General features: G+C 50.0%; 10 protein-coding genes across 10 annotated transcripts; 5 read left to right on the top strand and 5 right to left on the bottom strand.

Annotated features, from left to right (window-relative positions):
* Positions 1-84: 84 nt before the first annotated feature.
* Positions 85-1584, bottom strand: FPRO_12979 (uncharacterized protein; the record flags this gene model as incomplete). Its single annotated transcript, XM_031223554.1, has 1 exon — positions 85-1584. The coding sequence occupies one exon, from the start codon at positions 1582-1584 to the stop codon at positions 85-87; it is 1500 nt and encodes a 499-aa protein (XP_031088902.1).
* A 367-nt stretch (positions 1585-1951) lies between these two features.
* Positions 1952-3674, bottom strand: FPRO_12978 (putative actin-related protein RO7; the record flags this gene model as incomplete). Its single annotated transcript, XM_031223553.1, has 2 exons — positions 1952-3212; positions 3262-3674. The coding sequence occupies 2 exons, from the start codon at positions 3672-3674 to the stop codon at positions 1952-1954; spliced, it is 1674 nt and encodes a 557-aa protein (XP_031088901.1).
* Positions 3675-3975: 301 nt separating this feature from the next.
* On the top strand, positions 3976-6470 carry FPRO_12977 (uncharacterized protein; the record flags this gene model as incomplete). The annotated part of the gene is made up of 3 exons (XM_031223552.1): positions 3976-3989; positions 4040-4176; positions 4225-6470. The coding sequence occupies 3 exons, from the start codon at positions 3976-3978 to the stop codon at positions 6468-6470; spliced, it is 2397 nt and encodes a 798-aa protein (XP_031088900.1).
* A 1171-nt stretch (positions 6471-7641) lies between these two features.
* Positions 7642-7946, bottom strand: FPRO_12976 (uncharacterized protein; the record flags this gene model as incomplete). The annotated part of the gene is made up of 2 exons (XM_031223551.1): positions 7642-7668; positions 7746-7946. The coding sequence occupies 2 exons, from the start codon at positions 7944-7946 to the stop codon at positions 7642-7644; spliced, it is 228 nt and encodes a 75-aa protein (XP_031088899.1).
* Positions 7947-8722: 776 nt separating this feature from the next.
* FPRO_12975 (uncharacterized protein) lies at positions 8723-9574 on the top strand (the record flags this gene model as incomplete). Its single annotated transcript, XM_031223550.1, has 1 exon — positions 8723-9574. The coding sequence occupies one exon, from the start codon at positions 8723-8725 to the stop codon at positions 9572-9574; it is 852 nt and encodes a 283-aa protein (XP_031088898.1).
* Positions 9575-10608: 1034 nt separating this feature from the next.
* Positions 10609-12547, top strand: FPRO_12974 (related to PCF11 component of pre-mRNA 3`-end processing factor CF I; the record flags this gene model as incomplete). The annotated part of the gene is made up of 3 exons (XM_031223549.1): positions 10609-10770; positions 10846-12138; positions 12188-12547. The coding sequence occupies 3 exons, from the start codon at positions 10609-10611 to the stop codon at positions 12545-12547; spliced, it is 1815 nt and encodes a 604-aa protein (XP_031088897.1).
* A 603-nt stretch (positions 12548-13150) lies between these two features.
* Positions 13151-14812, top strand: FPRO_12973 (putative DNA-dependent ATPase MGS1; the record flags this gene model as incomplete). Its single annotated transcript, XM_031223548.1, has 1 exon — positions 13151-14812. The coding sequence occupies one exon, from the start codon at positions 13151-13153 to the stop codon at positions 14810-14812; it is 1662 nt and encodes a 553-aa protein (XP_031088896.1).
* A 491-nt stretch (positions 14813-15303) lies between these two features.
* Positions 15304-16394, bottom strand: FPRO_12972 (uncharacterized protein; the record flags this gene model as incomplete). Its single annotated transcript, XM_031223546.1, has 3 exons — positions 15304-15338; positions 15391-15741; positions 15791-16394. The coding sequence occupies 3 exons, from the start codon at positions 16392-16394 to the stop codon at positions 15304-15306; spliced, it is 990 nt and encodes a 329-aa protein (XP_031088895.1).
* Positions 16395-17862: 1468 nt separating this feature from the next.
* Positions 17863-18530, bottom strand: FPRO_12971 (uncharacterized protein; the record flags this gene model as incomplete). Its single annotated transcript, XM_031223545.1, has 5 exons — positions 17863-17960; positions 18019-18106; positions 18182-18281; positions 18334-18392; positions 18438-18530. The coding sequence occupies 5 exons, from the start codon at positions 18528-18530 to the stop codon at positions 17863-17865; spliced, it is 438 nt and encodes a 145-aa protein (XP_031088894.1).
* A 467-nt stretch (positions 18531-18997) lies between these two features.
* FPRO_12970 (uncharacterized protein) lies at positions 18998-20212 on the top strand (the record flags this gene model as incomplete). Its single annotated transcript, XM_031223544.1, has 3 exons — positions 18998-19025; positions 19073-19132; positions 19191-20212. The coding sequence occupies 3 exons, from the start codon at positions 18998-19000 to the stop codon at positions 20210-20212; spliced, it is 1110 nt and encodes a 369-aa protein (XP_031088893.1).
* Positions 20213-20255: the final 43 nt, after the last annotated feature.

The raw sequence follows: 20255 nt of genomic DNA, 5'->3' as shown, positions 1-20255 counted from the left end.
GATTTCATAGCAATTATGCCTCCGTCATATTCTCCATTCGTACACGCACGCAGTCAAAGCCATGCTTCATCCCTCATTTAAAACTTACACACGATCCACGCTCGAACGACGTCCCCCAAGACCAATCTTTTCTTTACCATCCATCCATGGCCGCAAGCACTCGGGAATTGTGACAGTCTTGGCCTCTTCATCCCAGCCATTCTCCAAAATAGCTGCTATCACACGAGGGACAGCCAGGGCAGTACCATTGGAAGTCCAGGGGAAGGCGAGCTTGCCATCAATGCGTGTTCGTGTGCCAAGGCGGCGGGTTTGGTAGTCGGTGCACATACTTGCTGATGTGACTTCACCCCAGTTGTCGCGACGGCTGGGGAAAAAAGCCTCCATGTCGATCTTGCGGGTGGCTGATGCGCCGAGATCGTGGGAAGGCATAGAGAGAATACGGCAGTAGAGTCCAAGTGAAGACAGGATCTCGGTCTGCAAGTCAAGCATCTCGTCAAAGAGTTCCTGGGCGACATCCTCGTCGGGTGCTGTCCATGCGAACATTTCCACCTTGGTGAACTCATGTACTCGGTATAGACCCTTGGTGTCAGCACCACGGGCTCCAGCTTCGGCGCGATAGCAGCGAGAGACAGCAACTCGCTTGAGAGGTAGGTCTTCGGAATCAAGGGTAGTGTTGGCCTTCATTCCTGCAAGTGCGATCTCAGATGTTCCAGTAAGGCACATTTCGGGAACACCGCGCTCAGCATCTTCGGCTGACTGGGCGATAGTGTAGACTTGTTGCTCTCCGTTCAGGTCGCGAGGCTGGAATCCACAGGCAGCCCCAATGTGGCTATATACCATGCTAGGGGGCGATACTTGTGTCCAACCATGACGGGTTGCAACGGCGAGGGCATATTGAACCAAGGCTTGCTCCAGTTGAGCAGCCTCACCAAGAAGATAATACCAACCCCAACCGGAAGCAGTAGCAGCGCCAGCAAAGTCAAAGATACCAAGCTCTGAACCGATGTGAACATGAGACCGCCAGATTTTATCCTCAGGTGATTCCTTAAAAGTGGGTGGGTCGTTGATGTAGCTCATAACTTCAAAATCGCTTCCCTTTGGAGTATCAGGATGAGTGAGATTAGGTAACTCGAGCGCCAACTCCTCCATTTGCGTAACGGCCTGCGATTCTCCTTTTTCAATTGCCGAGAGATCCTGTTTGAGTTGTCGCGCCTCCTCCTGGATCTGCTCACGGGTCAATTGGCGCACTTCCTTGAGATCCTCATCATCGCTGCTCGTCGCCGGATTCGCAAGCTGTCTCCTCAACAAATTCGACCTCTCGCGCAATGCGCGACCCTGCCGCTGAAGATCCTGCCATCTCGCGTGAAGTTCTAGAATTTTAGCTGGGTTTTGCGCCTGGTTGCGATAGTTGCGCTCCACGCAAGTCTGCTGGTAAAGTTCTGCGTGTTGTCTGATGTGCTTGATATCGACGATGGGTTTTGGCGCTGAAGGAGGCCGCTTCACATCTGCGAAACTACGAGCCAACAGTGGATTGAGCCTCGGGTGTAGAGCGCGACACCGTAGACGCGATAATGTCCTGTTCATGGTGGATGTTGAATTGGTGAGCAGCTCATATGAAGCATGACTGAGGTACTAAGCTAGACTACCTGATCAGCGAGTTTGGAGCTTGACATCGGCTGCCGAAGCTTAACAGTGGAGAGCTTGCTTAATGCAATTACCCGAACGAATAGACTACCATACGGACCATCACGGAATGGGACATCGACGTTCATGTATTCATTCACTCATTCTTGGCAAATAGACAAACATTGCAATTGGGCCAATTATGTTGATCTCATCGTAAATCGGGTATTTGGTTGCCTACTAACCTAGCCTACCTCATCTAGTTCTCTGTCCACACCACCAACATATTCCTCATCTCATGTCATGATATCTCTCAACGTTGAACCTCCTACAGGTAGCCCCATACACCTAGAGTCCAGTTTCCGTGATGTCCTCCACCTCCCCGAGCATAGCCTCCTGCCTGCACGCTCTGTCTGTGTTGTGCCTTGAAGTCCACCTCGCTAGGCCGAGTAGCTCCGTTGGCGCCTTGTGCGAGCCACGGCTCACGATCGATAACCGCCATGGCAGGAATCTTCAACTGACAGAGTAGGCTACCTCCAATCCACGGCCCAAGAGTATGGATCACCCGGATTTGGCCCTTAAATTGTGGAACCGTGGCCCGCTGTCGTGAAACCTTGGCTTCTATCGGGTCGTGCTCTGCCTTTGAATCGGCTGCGTTCTTGGGAGATTTGCGTTGTTCGTCTTCACCTGGTGATGAGGATGGCGAGCCTTCTGTAGGAGAAGTGGCGCTGGACTGCTGATGAATCCTAGCACTATTGCGATTCTTGTCCACAACCTTTCCGAACACTGGCTCCCATCCCCTCTTGTTGACGATAGCTGTGAGATCGTCAACAATCCGTTGCTTGATGCCCAAGATATTGGAACATCCTCCTGTGAACATTATGCGCGACATGCAGAGTGCTCGTACATCCAGTGGTAGTTGTAAAAGATGTCTATACAATAGCAGGTGCAGCGGTAATTCATCGTCGTCAAATGTCGCTCGGTCTGCTGAAGGGTCGAAGAAGGTATCGTCGCAGACCTCTGCAAGCTTCTCAAAGGGAAGCTCCACTGTCAATGGGCGACGACTTGTGTTAACGGGTATTTGGGCGACCCCTGTTGGAATACCAGCTTGCGCCGACTCAGCTTCGATCTCTTCTTGCTCGTCAACTGTTTCTAGCTGGGTCGACTGTCGCTGGGATGATCGAAATTCTGATGGCTTGCACCACATCAAACGACACATGATGTCCTCGCATTCCTCAAAGCCTAACGCTCGTTGTTTGGTAACATCATGTTCACCTGGTATTAATGGCTCGATGGTTTTGTAAAGCGTGTCTAAAAGTGCTCTGCCGCCTCGGACTGTACGTGTTGTCTTGACTTCCCGGTATTCATAGACACTGGTGATGACAGTTTCTGCCCAGCCCATATCTATCACCAATGCGGATCTGACACCTGCTGAGATGGCCGACATGGATGGTGCTGACATGAGAGAGATAGTCGGTGACTGAAATCTGCTAAACAGGGTATCCAAAGTGGCTGTCAACAGTGGAAGAGGTACTCCAGAGTCCAAAACCAGTCCAAGTCTTCGTGGTCTGGAATCGATAAGCAAGTACCTGTATGCATGTAAGCAACTATCCCTTGTGAGATTCATCCAAGACAAACTTTGAGAAAGCATCATGTAGCACACGCTCCAGCTTATCCTGATATAGGCCAAGCTCTATATCTCTTAGATCATATCGCCAAAACTCATGTTCCTTTGACCATTGCAAGCCAGGTGACCGTTTCGGTTGCTGCCATCCTCTGAAGTCTCCAGCCCGCCTTTGATCTTCAGGGCTGCATTGAAGAACGACTCTTGGAGATGTGTCGCCCGCAAATCCCACTCTGATATGGCGTGAGCCTAGCTCAACAACGATGAACTCGTCATCGGCACGGATAGTCGATGGTGAGCCGTAGGATGAAATAACAGATGAGCGATTCGGGGTATGTGGAGTCGACGGACTTGGCCCCTGAGGAGGACCTCCACGGATACTAGCCACGCTTCTATGAGCAAGTGTAGACCCAGATCCAGAGGCCATCGCGAGTGAGATGAATTCTTCTGTGTTTCCTGCTTCTTCCCTTTGTTCGATGTTGACGATGAGATGCCCTGGTCAGGGCGTACCTAACCATGTAACTTGTCTTAAGGCTGGCTGGTTGAATGGCTATTTGAAGTCGGCGTTTTTAGCGCCGATCTGCCGCCTTCACTGGTTAAGAAAACAGTGGTCACTGGTAACCGCAGCGACGTGGGGCAACCTTGAACCGTGAACTTCAACCTACATCATCGACTATCGAATCAGGAGAGTTTGGGGCGGGTTGCTTCAAGGTCTTTCTGATGTTCAAATGGGTATCAAAGGGTGAGGATAGCGTGTTATATATTGCAAAGATTACAGGCTAATTTCTTCAGGATCTACCAGGAGGTGGGCGAAGGCGAAAGAGTGGCTTTACTGAAACTCGCCGCCGAGTCACTAGAGAATAAGGGACGGCCATTACGAATAGCGATTGATATTGCAATTTGGCAATTTCAAAATCAGGCGGCGCAAGGTACATCACAGCCACTGAGATACTGAAGCACTTCTCTAACACAGTCAGGCGGCACCAACCCCGAAATTCGAACTTTATTCTACCGACTCGTTCGTCTGCTGGCATGTCCAGTCGAGCCTATCTTTGTTTTCGACGGTCCATACAAGCCTGCGGTCAAGCGAAACAAGAAATCCGGTCGAGGCGACTCCTTCGCCAATGCACAAGCGAAACGGTTAATTCGGCTATTTGGCTGCAACACCCACGATGCGCCTGGAGAAGCTGAGGCGGAGTGCGCTCTGTTGCAGAAGCATGGCATCGTAGACATGGTTCTAACAGAAGATGTTGACGCTCTGATGTTTGGATGCACCAAAATGCTGCGTCAGTGGTCACCGGCATCAAAACGAGACACAACGCCGACGCACGTCTCTCTGTTCGATACTGAGAAAATGAAACTCGATCAACATGGTTTGGATCGCGAAGGCATGGTTCTTGTTGCTTTGATGAGCGGTGGCGACTACGACCCTAATGGGCTCCCCGGCTGTGGCATCAAAGTGGCTGTTGAAGCTGCCAAAGCTGGCTTTGGCAGAGACCTCTGCCGGTTGAAGGCAGTGGACAAAGAAGGAACAACAGCTTGGAGAAACTCCCTAATACATGAGCTTCGCACCAACGAGAGCGGTCATTTCAAGAGGAAGAACAAGGCCTTGGCGATACCGGAAACCTTCCCAGACTTCAAGGTTCTACGCTACTACACACATCCTGTTGTGTCTCCCAGGGAAAGTATAGACGAGATCCGAGAGAAGGTTCATCTGAAAAGAGAGATCCAGTTTGAAGACCTAAGAGAGTTTTCTAGAGAGGTCTTTGGCTGGGATTACCGAGTTGGCGCTCTCAAGTTCATCAAGGTGCTTTCTCATGCAGTGCTTGTCCAGAAGTTGCAGGCTCTTGAAGGACATGACAACGCAGACTACGTCAAAGGGATTGCAGGGTTTAGGTCCGATCTCAAGAATGACTTGGTGTCACAAGTTCGCATACAGCACATTCCAAGCGAAATTGTGCCCATCGATTTGTCCAAAGAGGAAGATGAAAAGATAGTGCAAGCTCGAGGTGGGCTGGCACTGAACAGCGATGACGAAATCGACGACGCAGAGAACATCGAGGAATCTACGGCGAAACGGCAGCCGGCTCCTTTTAACCCTTCAGGGCGGCAAGGTGTCTGGGCATTGGAAATATTGGCAAAGTCGAGGATACCAGAGGCGCTCGCAGACGCTCAGGTTGTGCAAAAGGCTGCAGAGAAGAAGAAACATCAAGCAAAGGAACCCAAAACGAAGGCAACAAGGTCCAAACCTGGTCCGAAGACGGGGATGCCTGCTGGCGCGCTTAACAAGTTTGTGCGAGCAAGCAAGCCTCATACTGTCTCTACTGTGACTTCCAAGGCGTTGTCTAAAGAGAACGAAGCAATCACTTCGCCGATCCGACCGACAACATCCCGCCGCTTGCGAATACCGTCACCTCTGGAGCCAAGTAAGCAATCTGCGTCGACCTCGGGTAGTACCGTCAGGCAGACAAAAACCCCTTGGACACTTGCCAGCTCACAGGTGACCCCTAGGACACAAAGGCCTACAAATGAACAGCAAGCGATTATCATCACATCTAGCCCACCCTGTGCAGCTGACTCGCCTCCCACTTCCCCTTCACCTTCGCCTTCGCCACGGCCAAGGACTCGTGTGCCTGCCTCTCGCGACTTACCTAACCCGATGTGTGCGATTCCTGCGTCAAGTGGCTCTCCGCAAAGGTTGAAAGACGAGGCGTTGAACGCGAGGCGTGCAAAACCGCCAACTTCTTCTCAGTCATCTGGACCTCCCAAGATGAAACAGATGTCCATGGACATGTTCACGAAAAAGTCCAAGAACACGAGTTCGTCCCAGACTTCTGCTTCAAGTTCTTTACTCTCAGCTTCCAAATATCAGCAGTCAAAATCTCAACTGAGTTTTGATGATGACTTTGATAGTGATTCGTCAGCCGATCTTGCTTCCCTCTCCTCCCTCATCTCACGCTCCGCTGCATCCCCGAACAAACGACAGCAGTCCTCCTTACCACCGGATCGAAATGCAACCCCAAGTCCTGCACCTGCGCGGAAGAAGAAGTTACTCATCCCAAAGGCCAGCGCCATGGGTTTCTACGAAGAGGTGGAGGTCGACGCTGAAGAGCGCGACGAGCTAATGGCTAGGGAGACAGCAGCTCTAGAGCGCAGAGGAGTTAAGGCTAAGATTTTTCGGGCCAGCGATGTTGGATTTATAGACCTGACTCAAGATGATTAGGAGCATATATACACGAAACAGCATGGGCACGGCGTTTTCAGGTTCGATTTCAGGCGTTACATAGCGGATAGCATATTCACGATCCATCACTTCTGGCATCGTTACGAAGAATCGACATCAATATACTCATTAACACAGTTTGCAGGTTCCAGGGCCACGTTCTTCATCATGCCTACAGAGTGACTCTAGTACACGATCTGAGAGGCTACTTGATTCATTTCATGCATCCTTTTGAAATGGAACTTATCCGAGGGTATTCAGACATGAGACAAGTCCATGTAACAGTTAATTTACGTATACATATATTCATTTACAAAACTGGTTTACTTTGGCAACCCCATGTCGTTTGTGGGACCTGGCAGTACATACAGGGTACCTGAAAGGGCCTAGGGAAGGAAAGAAAACTCAGGACCTTAATCCTAAATGATAAAAAGACTTTATCTCGACACCTTATATTAAGGTCCAATGTTTTCTTACTCCCTGTGGGGGCCTAAACATAGATGCAGAACGTGCATTGTGGCCAGCTCCTGGTTTCATCAATGAGCGCATCTATATCTGAATGACATGACATTGCGAAAAAGAGTGACTAAATAATCTAAAATTAAAGTGAATCAGAGCTTCAGAAATAATCTCAACTCGTTTATCACAGCCAGGTTCATTAAAGTTGTGAATGAAGACACTAACAGCCCTACGAGATGCTATTTCGAACTCCAGCGCTTACACCTGGTTGGTCAAAAATAGCATCGCGGCTAAGGCTCCGTTCAACATAGCACAAGCGCCTGACTGGGTCTTTGGCCTAGCAATAAGCGACCCTAGCATACGAAAACGAGATCCTGCTTGTTTTTGGGGGCTTACTTGAGTGAGCTGAAAGATGGGAGAAACTTTCAGAAGTTGGCCGCGAGCTGGATTTGGTTTTCAGCATTTGTTCAGATGCTGGACACCCTGGTAGGTTGTTTGCTTGAGTCTTTGCTGTACAAGCTACAGAACCAGCGTCGTCCTTCAACAGTAATATGCCCATCATGCATTAGCGGTGTTGTTTATGTTTACCTGAACAATTTAATGAATCAACTTTTCTGCGCATTAGATGACTCTAGCTCTCATTCATCATGAAGCCTCTATATTTCAGTGGAGACCATTTTCTTGGCCACTTAACGTTGGTAGTGAGGCCCACTTAGAGCCCCGGCTCGTAGTGCAAGGCCTGAAACAACGTTTCGACACAGGACAGCCAATCGTGCCCCGTCTCAACCCCGGTCTTGAGATTCAAATATAACAAACCATCCAGCGATGGCGCCCAACGTTCAAGACGACAGCGCTTGCGGATGAAATCGCACGAGCACCAGACTTAGGCGCTGACCTGGGTCGACTGGTCTGAGTCGCTGCGACCTGTTGCTGCCCATCTGAGCCCTCCACACAGAGCAAGGAACCGCTGAAACCGAGTCTGAATAGCAGCAGCTCGCGGCCAGGCACGGCGGCCATGACACGGCAGCGCTGATGGTTCTCTGCATTTCTGACACTATTGACTGCCCGAGTGGAGCCCAGCATCAGAGTAAATCGTTGATACGATTCGATGCGGGAAACGATCGAATCGTGAGTCGCCTCCCTTTTGGTTGGCTCTCCAGCTTCACATCCATGCCATGACGAGAAACCGCATGCAGGGGCCAACCAAAAGTTTGTTCTGCAGGTCGCATCGTTTCCAACAAAGAGTGTGACTGATGTGTGCATAGGCAGTCGCTCTTAAAGTCTGCCTGTGCCAGCTGTTGAGGTGGCAAACCCCTCCCCATTTTCCTATTGTTCTTCGTTCATTCAAACCCCAACAATGGTGTTCAATCACCTTCATTGACCTATTTTCCTATCATTAGACCTTCTCTTCTTTGACTTCCTCTTGTTCACCTATTGACTGTTCGGGCTGGTTCCAATATCACATACACTTTCTCATTTGTGCAAGCTTCGACTCACTTATAAACCAACTCACCGATAACTTTCACTTACTTCCGACAAACTTCACTTCACTGTCGTGACTATATCTTCGATTCAAAAGTTTCTACACGACTCAAATATCACACTTTACTACTTCAAAGTAAGTCCTTGAGTTGCCTACCTTAGGTACAACAAGAAAAGCCTCGTCTAACCACTTCCCCTAGCCTTCTTCCTTCCTTATCAAAACTTCATCTCAATATTTTCTCGGCCTTCAGTCGTAACTCAACAACATTTCATTCATTTTTCCCTATCTGCCAAATACGCCATAGCCCGCCATGTTCGGATTTAGTCAGCGAGCCTGGGGCTCAGGCATGATCGTCCTCCAGATCCTGCGTGCTTTCACGATCATCAGCCTCCTGACCGCCGCTGCTTCTTGTTGGGTCCTCATCATCAAGATCAATACCTCCCAAGGCTGGTTCTTTTTCGAGGCTCTCTCTCTCGCGATGATGAGTTCAGCCACCATATTCCTCGTCATCTCCGAGTTGCCATTCTGCCGAGCGTATTTCGCCAATCATTGGCCCGTATTCTCCGATGAACACGGCCTCTTTTGGCTTGGAATCGGTCTGATATTGATTGGGACGAACCTCCTCGGCAAGCTCAATTCGTCGGACTATAGTCGCGATGAGTTGGGCCTTCCCTTCTGGCGACTTATCGTGTCCGCTGGCATCCTGACCTCCATCTTCGGCGTTACGAACCTCATCTGCACTTTCGCCTTCCGAGGTGTTAACGTCAATGCTCGCAAGATTCGGTCCAATGGATCCCTCGCGGACGATGAATCGTTCGGCAAGCCCCAGTCTAACTACAGCGCATCATTTACTAATGAAGATCGACCCAAGAATACTTTCAAGAGATTCTTTTGGGACAGGAAGAACGAGTCCACACCCCGACGACCTACCATAAGTCAGCCTATCACTCGGGAGCGTGACCTTGAGCGTAATGCCCCTCCTCCTCCTCACTACGAGCATCAAGAACCCTCTTCCCTCGGCCGGCAGTCACACGACTCTGGCGAGGATCGCCGTAGTCCCATCGTCCCCGAAGTTCGTCGCCCAGATACAGCCCTGCACCCGATGAATATTCGCCCTCATAGCCCAAGCATGTACTCGGAGGCGCACATGTCTCGGTTCTAGGAAGAATCGGCGCGCAAATAGGAGAAAGCGCGTAAAGCAGCGGAGGACAAGAAGCAATCGGCACAGGCTGTTAAGAACAAGGAGAATGTGCAGTGCAACTCGGAAAATTGTAACTGCAAAGGATGCGTGCGTGAAGGAAAAAAGGTAGAAGGGCGTTAAGGCATTAGGAGTCAGCGATACCACGTTTTGGATTTATGGCTTTCATTATTTGCTTGCTAGCAGGGATACCATTTGCCAAACTTTCTTTACAACCAGTTCAACAAATCATATTCAAACTCAATTGTGTTTCTGAGATTAATATTCATAAGGCTCATGTACTTATGCAGACTTGTTTCTTCTCAATCCACTGTTTCTCATCTTATGAACAGCCTTATGTTAAAGTGACTATGTAGCAATGTTGAGAATCGAACTTTCCCGAGAACTTTGTGGAATTTGTATTGGTTTTAAGTTCGCAATTGGAGGTCTTAAGTTCAGGGCCCTTGGGGCCTTACACGATAACCTCCTGGCGTAGCACGCACTTGGCCCGACTATATTTGTCAGCCGGCAAGGAACAACCAATGCCTGAGGGAGTAAGGTTCAAAAGCCGCAAATTTAAAGGCGGCCTGGCATCCATTACATGATGTTCATTTTCCTTCTCTCTCCTCTTCTTTCAGATGCAATTTATTAGTAGTCAATACAAAGAACTCGCAATCCTTGCGCAACAATAAAGACTTTTGGTACGAAAATAGATCAAGGAGTAGCTGTACATTCAGGGGAACTGTTTATAAGTTGGCTTCTTTCCTTGGCCTCTTCTATTCAGGAGAAACCAGTCTCTTTGTTGCTTTTTCCTGCATTTGAATCGCGACTACTCTGTGCTCCGTCCCTGATCTATTGTTGAGTGGAGCCTCAGGCATCCGCAATTGTTGTTCCAGGCCCGACGCCAGCGGTTTCCGTAGCCTATCGCTACTAAGCTTGACCTGTGCCTAGCCCAATCATCACCATTACCATCTCTTTACCTCACACGACCAGTTGCGCTCGTCTCCATCACCGCTATCATGTCTGGAGACTCTGCTGAGGTGGCGGAGGATTACCGCATGGCCTTGGAGGATCTGTCCTCCAACATGCGCTTCGAGATTAGCAACCTGACAGTCATTGCTCGTGAGAATACTGAACATGCCCTAGCTATCGCCGAAGTTTTGCAACAACACATCCTCAAGGTAAGATCGAATCCTGATGCGCAATATGAATGCGCACGAACAGTCCAATTCAACTCAATGCTAATTTTCGCGTAGGCGCCACCGAACAAGAAACTTCCTGCTCTGTATGTACTCGACTCGATCGTGAAAAATGTCGGCACACCATACACTCTCTACTTCGGCCGCAATCTGTTCAAGACCTTTATGGAGTCTTATGCAGTAGTCGATCAACCAGTTCGTCGAAAAATGGAGGAGATGCTTAGAACATGGAAGGAGCCTGTTCCTGGGTCAATGGACAGCAGGCCCGTCTTTTCGCACGAGTTGGTGCGTCCTATTGAAAATGCACTCTTGAAGGCACGCGCCGTAAGCATGCCCCAAGCGGGAATGATGCCTGGGCGACCGCGATCTGCCGTGCCTCATCGTGATACTCCGACACCGCCTGGGACGAGATACCCTCCAGGCCATCCAGCCCAGCAATACACTTCAAATGGAGGACAGTCATTGAGCAATGACATTCGGAATCTAATTGTTGCCACGCAGGCGGAAGCCTCGCGCAATCCCCAAAATGTTGATGTTCAGACTAGATTAAGAGCACTTCATGAGCTGCAGGGCGTTGTGAACAGCACTAGCTTGCCTCCGGATCAGCTTGAGCTCATTAAGAGACGAGTAACTGAACTTGCTGCCGTAAACATGATGGCGCCTCTGACTCAAAGGCCTGCACCTACTCCTCCTGTGCCCGTTCAAGCACGCCCCATACCTCCAGTGTCCGTAGCCCTTCCCCCGTCTGCAGCTCCGGCTCCGGCGCAAGAAGGTGTGACGCTTGATGCGCTCTTTGGCCCAGGAGCCTTGGCCGCCTTGATGGCAAGAAAGTCGGCTACACCTTCGAGCTCAACACCGACTCCCCAGCCTCCTCAGGTTCGTCCTGAACCACCAAAGCCACCTTTGCCAAACATGTCTGCGATGCCAGCCATGGCTCCTATTCCAGCAATGTCGATACCGACGATACCTGGGATGACTCCAATGCCTACGATGTCCCAGGCACCAGCACCAGGGCCAGGGCCAGCAGCAAACGCAGCCCCTTGGAGTCTTCTTGATCAACTACGAAAGTCAGGCCTACTCCCTCCTGCTCCTTCAGCAACGCCCCCGTCAATTCCAGTACAAGGAGGTATCAATGTGGCCGCTCTCAAACAACCCTGTCAGCCTTCTTTGATCAGGGCGCTGCATAACGACCTGGGCCAACCTTGTACCCAATGTGGTAGACGGTTTCGAGACGATCCAGTTGGAAAAAAGCAGAAGATTGCTCATATGGACTGGCATTTCCGTGTCCACCAGCGAACCAACGAAGCCGAGAAGCGAGGTATGCACCGGAGTTGGTACGTTGATCAACGCGTAAGTTACACTACCTCCTCACAATACAAAATTACTAACAACAGTACAGGACTGGCTCAAGTCAAGAGAGGCCGTCGACGTCGACCACCTCCCCACGACCGAGGATGTTGCCGCTCAGGCCTCAAAGGCATCCGAGGCTGCTAAGCCAAAGTACATTCTTGTTCCTGATGCATCTCGCCGTATCAACACCGTTTGCCCAATCTGCCAGGACAAGTTTGAGAACAAATGGCTCGATACGGCACAAGAATGGGTATGGCTAGACACAGTTTTAGTCGGCGACCGAGCGTATCACGCATCATGTCATGCAGAAGCAACACGAGACCGCGAAAACACACCAGTACTAGGCAAACGCAAGGCCGAGACAAGCATAGCATCACCTAAAGTGCGGTCACTCAAGACATCAGCGTAAAGAAATCGAACATTGGTACAGCATTGAGATGCAAATATATATCGGCTTGGCGGCCCAGGCGTTATGGAACGAGCATGAAAGGGATTGGTGGTCGTTGAAGCATTATCATGGAGTTATGTTAAGGGTTTTTAGCAATTTAGTCAACGGGGCTATTGAAATGGCTGTCGCCATAGCCAAGATAAACCAATGCAATCTTTTGATTCCAAACTGTTCATAATGTGTAGTGAAATGTCGTGAAACTGTATGAGGGATAGATGACAGTGGTAGACGGCTGTAGTACGGAGTACAGACTAGCAAATACCGATTATATGGATCCGAGAGCGGCCCGTTGTTCGGGGATTGGTCCCCATGATTTGAACACGGGCTTGTTTGTTGCACGCGTTTTAGTTAGTTCAGGTACGGTCCACCCTATTTTGTTCACTGCCAGTGGTCGAGTCTTAGCTTTCACCTCCAAGCTCCATTCCCTTCGATGCATGACCTGACTCTAATCTACCAACCAACCGATGCCAACTCACCACAACCTAACGTCACCTACCAAGTCGCATAGCAAACCAAGCCAACCTCGCCCTTTGTGATTCGGTGATCGGCACGACTACAGCGACCATGGCGGTCGACTGCCCCATCTGCAACAAGCCTGTCAAGTCCTCCGAGATCAACAGCCACATCGACTCAGGATGCGAGAGCTTCATCATAGACAAAGAGAAGGCCCCGACACCGCCGCAATCACAGACGCCACAAAGTAATTCTCAAAAACGAAACGCTTCCAACTTCTTCTCTACGCCCGCGCCAAAACGACAAGCTGCCTCTGAGAACCGAATAGCGACTCCTGTGAACGGAGCATTACAGCCTATAGCAGGGAAGAAGAGGACTTTCGAGGAGGGCCCGGGTCATGGACTAGCAAGCTCAAAGAATGCGGAAGAGACGACAAACGGCGAGAATGCCAACGGAACGAGTACTTGGTCTCCGAATACGGAGCAAGATGGAAGAGTGGTGAAGAAGACAAAGACAACACGAGCTGCGCCCTTGGCCGAACGAATGCGACCACGAAACCTCGACGAAGTATGCGGACAAGATCTAGTTGGGCCAAACGGTGTGCTGCGCTCTCTTATCGAGTCGAACCAAGTACCCTCAATGATTCTTTGGGGTGCTTCAGGCACAGGAAAGACAACAATAGCACGATGTATCGCTCGCATGGTCGGTAGTCGGTTCATCGAACTCAATGCGACAAGCACAGGAGTCAGCGAGTGCAAGAAATACTTCCAAGAGGCGATGAACGATCTTGCCCTCACTGGTCGCAAGACCATAATCTTTTGTGACGAGATTCATCGCTTCAATAAGGCCCAGCAAGACGTGTTCCTTAAGCCTGTTGAGGCCGGTACTGTGACGCTCATCGGCGCAACTACCGAGAACCCTTCTTTCAAGGTGGCAAATGCTTTGCTCTCCCGATGCCGTACCTTTACGTTGCAGTCTCTTACAACAGAGGATGTAGTACGCATTTTACAGCGGGCAATCAAGGAGGAAGAATCGGTTTATCCGCAAACACCACTATTGGACGAAGCTATGGTGACCTACCTGGCACGCTTTGCGGATGGTGATGCTCGTACTGCCTTGAATCTCCTCGAGCTCGCCCTTTCGCTCACAACCCGCGAGGGTATCACACAAGAAGATATCAAGGCCGCCCTTACCAAGACTCTGGTCTACGATCGTGCAGGGGACCAACATTATGATACTATTTCTGCTTTCCACAAATCAGTCCGTGGAAACGATGCAGATGCCGCACTCTACTACCTTGCGCGCATGCTACAATCCGGCGAGGACCCCTTATTCATCGCCCGCCGCATGGTTGTCATTGCTTCTGAGGACGTTGGTCTGGCGGATAACACCCTCCTGCCACTTGCGACGGCAACATACACAGCCACACAACAAATTGGCATGCCAGAAGCTAGGATCCCTCTGGCGCACTGCACTGTTGCGCTATGTAATGCGCCCAAGAGCACAAAGGCCTACCGTGCCCTCAACAATGCCTATGCAGCCTTACGCGAACCGGGTGTGGCCGGTCTTCCTGTGCCTCTACACTTGCGAAACGCTCCTACAAGACTCATGCGTGACATGGGATATGGCGCTGAGTACAAGTATCCACCGAACTACCGTGATGGGCAGGTGAAGCAGACATATCTACCCGACGAACTTGTCGGGCGTCGGTTCGTTGAGGACCGGGATCTAGGAACAGAGGTTGATCCAGATCTTGAGATGGGCGGGACATAATTATATAAATGGAATCTGGAATAGACTGGATGGCATAAGGAAATGGATAAAAAGCGTGGTTTTGCATTGTCTCAGGAGTAAGGATAAGGTTGGTTACCCTCAGGGGTTTACAATACTGTACTATAAAGGTTGTACCATGGACTTGGAAACAGAGACTATCATTATATCTGTATGGTTCTCGTTGACATATCGGCTCTCTTGTGATACATAAAAGGCACGTACTTCCCGGCATAACTACTACGTGAATGTCATGCATAGCAACTTCACCAAATGTTACAAGGTATCATGATTTCTCCCATAAAGCTTTGTCCCATTAAACTACCTAAACCGATCTTCAAACCCGTGAAGATTTTATCAGCCATCTAGGCCAGGTACCCAAACATAATCCCAGTCGTCTAAAACCCGTAAATGGTACATTCAAGTAATAACATATTCAAACTCAAATCGTCCGTGGTATCAACACCTCCAAGAATTTCATGTCATTGCTCAACTTAAACCACACTATCCAACTTGTAAGGCATGGCACCTAGAGGACCGTTAGTATTTTGCATTTGATTGAAGACTTGAAGATGACTTACCACCCATGCCGCCAAATGAGTTGATGCCTTGGGCCTGAGCTGGGAATCCACCAGCTGAGCAGGAGACCATGCATACACAGCTGCCATCGCCGCCGATGGTACCCTTTCCAGGGACAACTCCTGTGGCTTCAGGGGCAGCGGGGGCCGGGGGAGCAGCCTCAGCAGGCTTGGACTCAGCAGGAGGTGCGGGAGGTGCAGGGGCAGCATCGCCGCCTGTGATGGGAGTAGCCTTGCCATCGCCATTCTGTTGGATGGCCATCTCCTTGAACTTGGCCTGAGTCTTCTCAGCGGTAGGGTTGATGGAGAAGACCATACCCTTACCACAGTGGTTGCCTTGCTTGCAGTAGAACCCTTCAAAGGTTAGTATGATAATCGGGATATAATTGCGTTTGACACTTACAGAGAGGAGTGTCAACCATGACTTGCATAGCGACTTGGGGGGGAGGAGAAACGGTGTTGTTGGGGTTGGGCATGAAACCAGAGTCCATTCCACCCTCGAGAAGAGCACAAGGCTTGTCGAAACCAGACTGAGAGACGGTGTGGTTCTGTGACAGGAACTCGAAGACAACAGTGTCGCCAATGGGAATATTGTCAAGCTGCTCAGGCTGGTAGACTAGACCTCCTGGGCCACCAACAGTGACGGTGTGCTGTTGAGGAGCTGCAGGAGTAGCAACGGCCTCGCCTCCCTTGGTGACGGTCTCAGTGACTGTGACCTTTTCGTTGATGGTGGTTGTCTCGGCACCAGCTCCAGGGTTTGCCCAGATGATGATGATCTCGGTCTTTGAGATCTTGTGACCTCCCGACACGACCTTCTTGTGTCCATTGAGAATCTCTGCAGGGAGAGGGTATCCAGCAGGCATGGCCTCTGCAGGCATGGCTTCCGCAGGTACAGCTTCGGCAGGCATAGGGTGATCCCGTCGTTCAGGCTGAGCAAAGTCGAGGAAACGCGCCATGGTCAAGGGCGCAAAGGCGGCGGCCACGGCCAGACTAGTTGAAGCTTTCATGTTTAAACTTGAGGGTATTAAAGTGGAAAAGGAAAAAGATTGCGAGATGCTCGAGTCGAGATGGGAGATCGATCTAGCGATTAAGAGACTAAGTAAGTAGTAGTAATAATGAAGAGGGCCTGCCTTCAAAGAAAGGAATTCTCAAGTGCAAAAAGAATGAAGCACAAGAAACAATTGAGTGAGAAAGAGATGGAGATATGGGGATGGGATGTTTGTTGACAATCGTGGTACTGCTGTGGCCTTATTATACCTTGCCATGCTTCTCACGAGCGAAACTGTTTAACGCCTGTAACCCCCTGGAAAAGACAAGCCCTCAAACACATTTTCGAAACACGGCCGCTGAAGAAGCCGAATCTTAGCTTTGCTCGCTTCGGTCTGTCTAGATCCGATCATCAACTATAGAGTAGACTCATAACTACACTAGAGGTCGGGCTCCCTGTGAAACGCTTGTTGATGCGGGGGTGGTCTCTGTGACAGGTCCGTCTCGGATCACGTTTGGTGTTTTGGAGTTTTACCCTTTTGCGCTGTTCCTAGTGCCAAGCGAATAATATGCGACACATAATGATTGGGGTGGCTTCTTACGTAGCGGCCGGTATAGGCCCAAACGTGCTTAATTAAGTCTATATAGGGTCGTATCAACCAACGTTAACAGGGGCTGCTCTTCTTAGTGGTGAGACGTCAAAGAGACAGGTCAGACAAAGCCAAGAACGGGACTTGGCTACTCCGTGAGTGCTCAGAGTCCAAGGTCCAGCCACCTGCGGCTCCTATTATACATACCACAATTACAGTATGATATCGTCGACCCGATGCTCACTGATGAAGCCAAGAAGGGCCAAGCTATTAAATACATACGCTTATACTCGCCGTTTGAGTGGCACCGAGGCCGTTTCACCATTGATCGTCAACGGTGAGGTTTCATCGACATAGTGTAGTCTCATCCGCGATAGACCCTTCCAGGCACAATAATTCGGACGACAAAAAGTTTATCTCCTTGCAGGGCTTGAGACCTAATATGTGACCTGCCTTAATCACTTTGCGTGTATCATTGGTGTTGCTATGGATGCTTAACTGATAACCATACTCTGCGCAGTATTGTATTGTATCCACAGAGAAAGAGACCTGCCTGCACCGTACTTAGCGCTGGTATAGTCTCTTGGGTCACAAATTGCGGTCGCTATATCTCGACGTGATATGAACTTACAACGAAGTCTCTAAATTCTGGCCTTGGCGTCTTGAGGCCTCTCGTTTCGACGGAAACGCCACGAACCTCTCTTGAATCCATCCGTTCTCTTCCATCCATGAACATTTCCACGTGAATCGGCGGCCGATCTTGCATCGTAGCATCAACGGCAACAGCCCGACCGAGGAACCCATGCGTATGCCATGACTTTCTGTGACAAAATTGGGGATGACTACCGCTCTTCCGTGTTTCAAGGATGCAAAATTGTTTCTTCGCTTACGAACCATCCTACTTCTGCTGAGCTTGCTGTTGCCCTTCGTACAACCCTGTGTAGTACCCAGCATAGTACCATGACATAAGGAGTTTCTTGAGGCTTTCGTCCTGGACTGTGTATTTTGATTAGTCCTATATGACAAGAAATACCATTCAAGGATCTTGACTTACCGGAACCTAGGACGGTTTGTATAGGAAATGAGGGAGTCCCCTGGGACGCGATTGGCTCCTTAGGCTCATTGCGCGATGATGGGATCTCCTAAGCTTCCATGTTAGTTGTCTGAGCGTATGAAGCCAAGATTCTCATGGCACAGATCAACATAGCCAAACCCACCTTGTTTTGTTCTGCTGCTCCCGATACCAACTCAATCTCTTCTGTTTCTGTAACTTGGGGTTGCTCAGATCCAGACTCAGCCTCCGCCTCCGCCTCCGCCCTTTGTTCACGAGTTAGCCGAGTGAATCTCACCTCTTGAGGATTCAACTTACTGATTTTGAGGCTCCAGCTCCCGTACACTTCCGCCCTTAGCATGAATGCTGTGATATTTCTGCAGTCTGTTAGTAACTGTTTGCGATAGAGGGAACCTACTTACCTTGTACTCTTGTAGGGCTTCGTTCCAAGAGTCAATCAGGGCAGAGTCATCCCATATCTCCTCTTGTGTCAGTTTTTCTTGCTTTTTTGACATCTTGTGCAATCAAATCTCGAACTATGTAGATGGAGAGTTCCGGGTGCTGAACTGTTAGGTTGTGTTTAAGAAGCCTTGGTTTCAGATGGCTGAGGTCAAAGAGTTATTGTCTGCTAGGTTCCTATTTCACAGGAAGCTTCAGTGTTCAATATGAGTCGACAGTATTCAGTGAAGAATATAAATTGAGTTGCCAGGCAATGGTTGATGAGGTACGGTGTAGATTGGTCTTATTCTGTATGTCACAGTGCTGCCCGAATTGTAAGCTTCAGAAGCTACAGACACTTTTTAGTGGATCAAGCCGCTGAAAGGACCCCAACCCCCACTACGATAAACTGATAGTGCACGCGATTCTTCACCGCCCAGAGCAGACATGGCAGAATCCCAATTTTTTTCAATGGTCCACGCATCTTTTTCTGCGGGAGTCTAGGTTTTGAGAATCTAGCAACAAGACAACCAAATCAGACACAATGGCCCCAGAATTGAGAAAGAGAAAGTGTAAGTTACTCGAGAGTTACTAATCTTCATGCGCTGACGCTTCTTAGCCGTTTCGGACATCGAGAAGCCCCATGGCGCTGCTAAAGCTGCCCAGCCCAAGCGAAAAGGTAAAGACGTAATGCCCACGATATAGCTTTTCTTGTGTCGCTAACACAGCTTTTACAGCCCCCGAGGATGCGTCGCCTGTGTCGCTGAAGAAGCAAAAGTCTGTCAAGAAGACTGTTGTTACAAAAAAGACCGCTACCAAGCCGGCGCAAAAGTCCAAGAGCAAGCCCGAGGAAGTCAAGGTCGTCGAGGAGGAAACCACCACACTCGATATCCCCGATGAGTCTTCCGATTCTGAGGCTGAGGAGGGCAAAGAAGTTCAGGCGATCGTGAAGGAGCTGGACTCTGACGACGAGGACATCACCGAGGGCGACTCTAGCTTCAAGCAGGGACAGGATGTCGGCAAGATTCCCAAGGTCTCCAAGGATGTCCAGAAGGCCGCCAAGGCTTCCGACGAGGAAGCTGGAGTTATCTACATCGGCCGCATTCCCCACGGTTTCTACGAGCATGAGATGAGACAGTACTTTGAGCAATTTGGCCCCATCGTTGCGCTACGACTTTCCCGAAACAAGAAGACCGGTGCCAGCAAGCACTATGCTTTCGTCAAGTTTGAGGAGGCATCTACCGCCGAGATCGTGTGCAAGACCATGGATAACTACCTTCTGTTCGGCCATATCCTCAAGTGCCGAATGATCCCTAAGGAGCAGGTTCGCGATGATTTGTTCAAGGGTGCCAACCGACGATTCAAGAAGGTTCCCTGGAACAAGATGGCTGGCCACAAGCTTGAGAAGCCCTTGACCGAGTCTGCATGGGCGAACAAGGTTACAAAGGAGAACTCTAAGCGCGCAAAGAAGGCTGCTAAGCTTAAGGAGCTTGGTTATGAGTTCAATGTCCCCGAGATCAAGGACGTGCCAGCCCCCGCTGCTATTGAGAACGGAGAGAGCGAGACCAAGGCCATTGAGGATGCATCTGCTGAGAAGGAGGAGGAGCCCAAGGTTGAGGAGCCCGCTGAGGTCGTTGAGACAGTCGTCGAGGAGAAGACTGAGGTTATTACCGAGGAGAAGCCAGCTCCCAAGGGCAAGGGCAAGGCGGCAAAGGGCAAGGCAACAAAAGCAGGCAAGGGCCGAAAGGCAAAGGCTTGAGTACGGAATTGTTCAATTCAATTGGGATTTGGAGTTTCAAAGC

This window comes from Fusarium proliferatum, assembly GCF_900067095.1.
Source record: "Fusarium proliferatum ET1 genome assembly, contig: FPRO_scaffold013, whole genome shotgun sequence".
Taxonomy (NCBI): Eukaryota; Fungi; Ascomycota; class Sordariomycetes; order Hypocreales; family Nectriaceae; genus Fusarium; species Fusarium proliferatum.
Note: the sequence above shows the minus strand (reverse complement) of the source record. Positions and strands in the feature narration are given on the sequence as shown.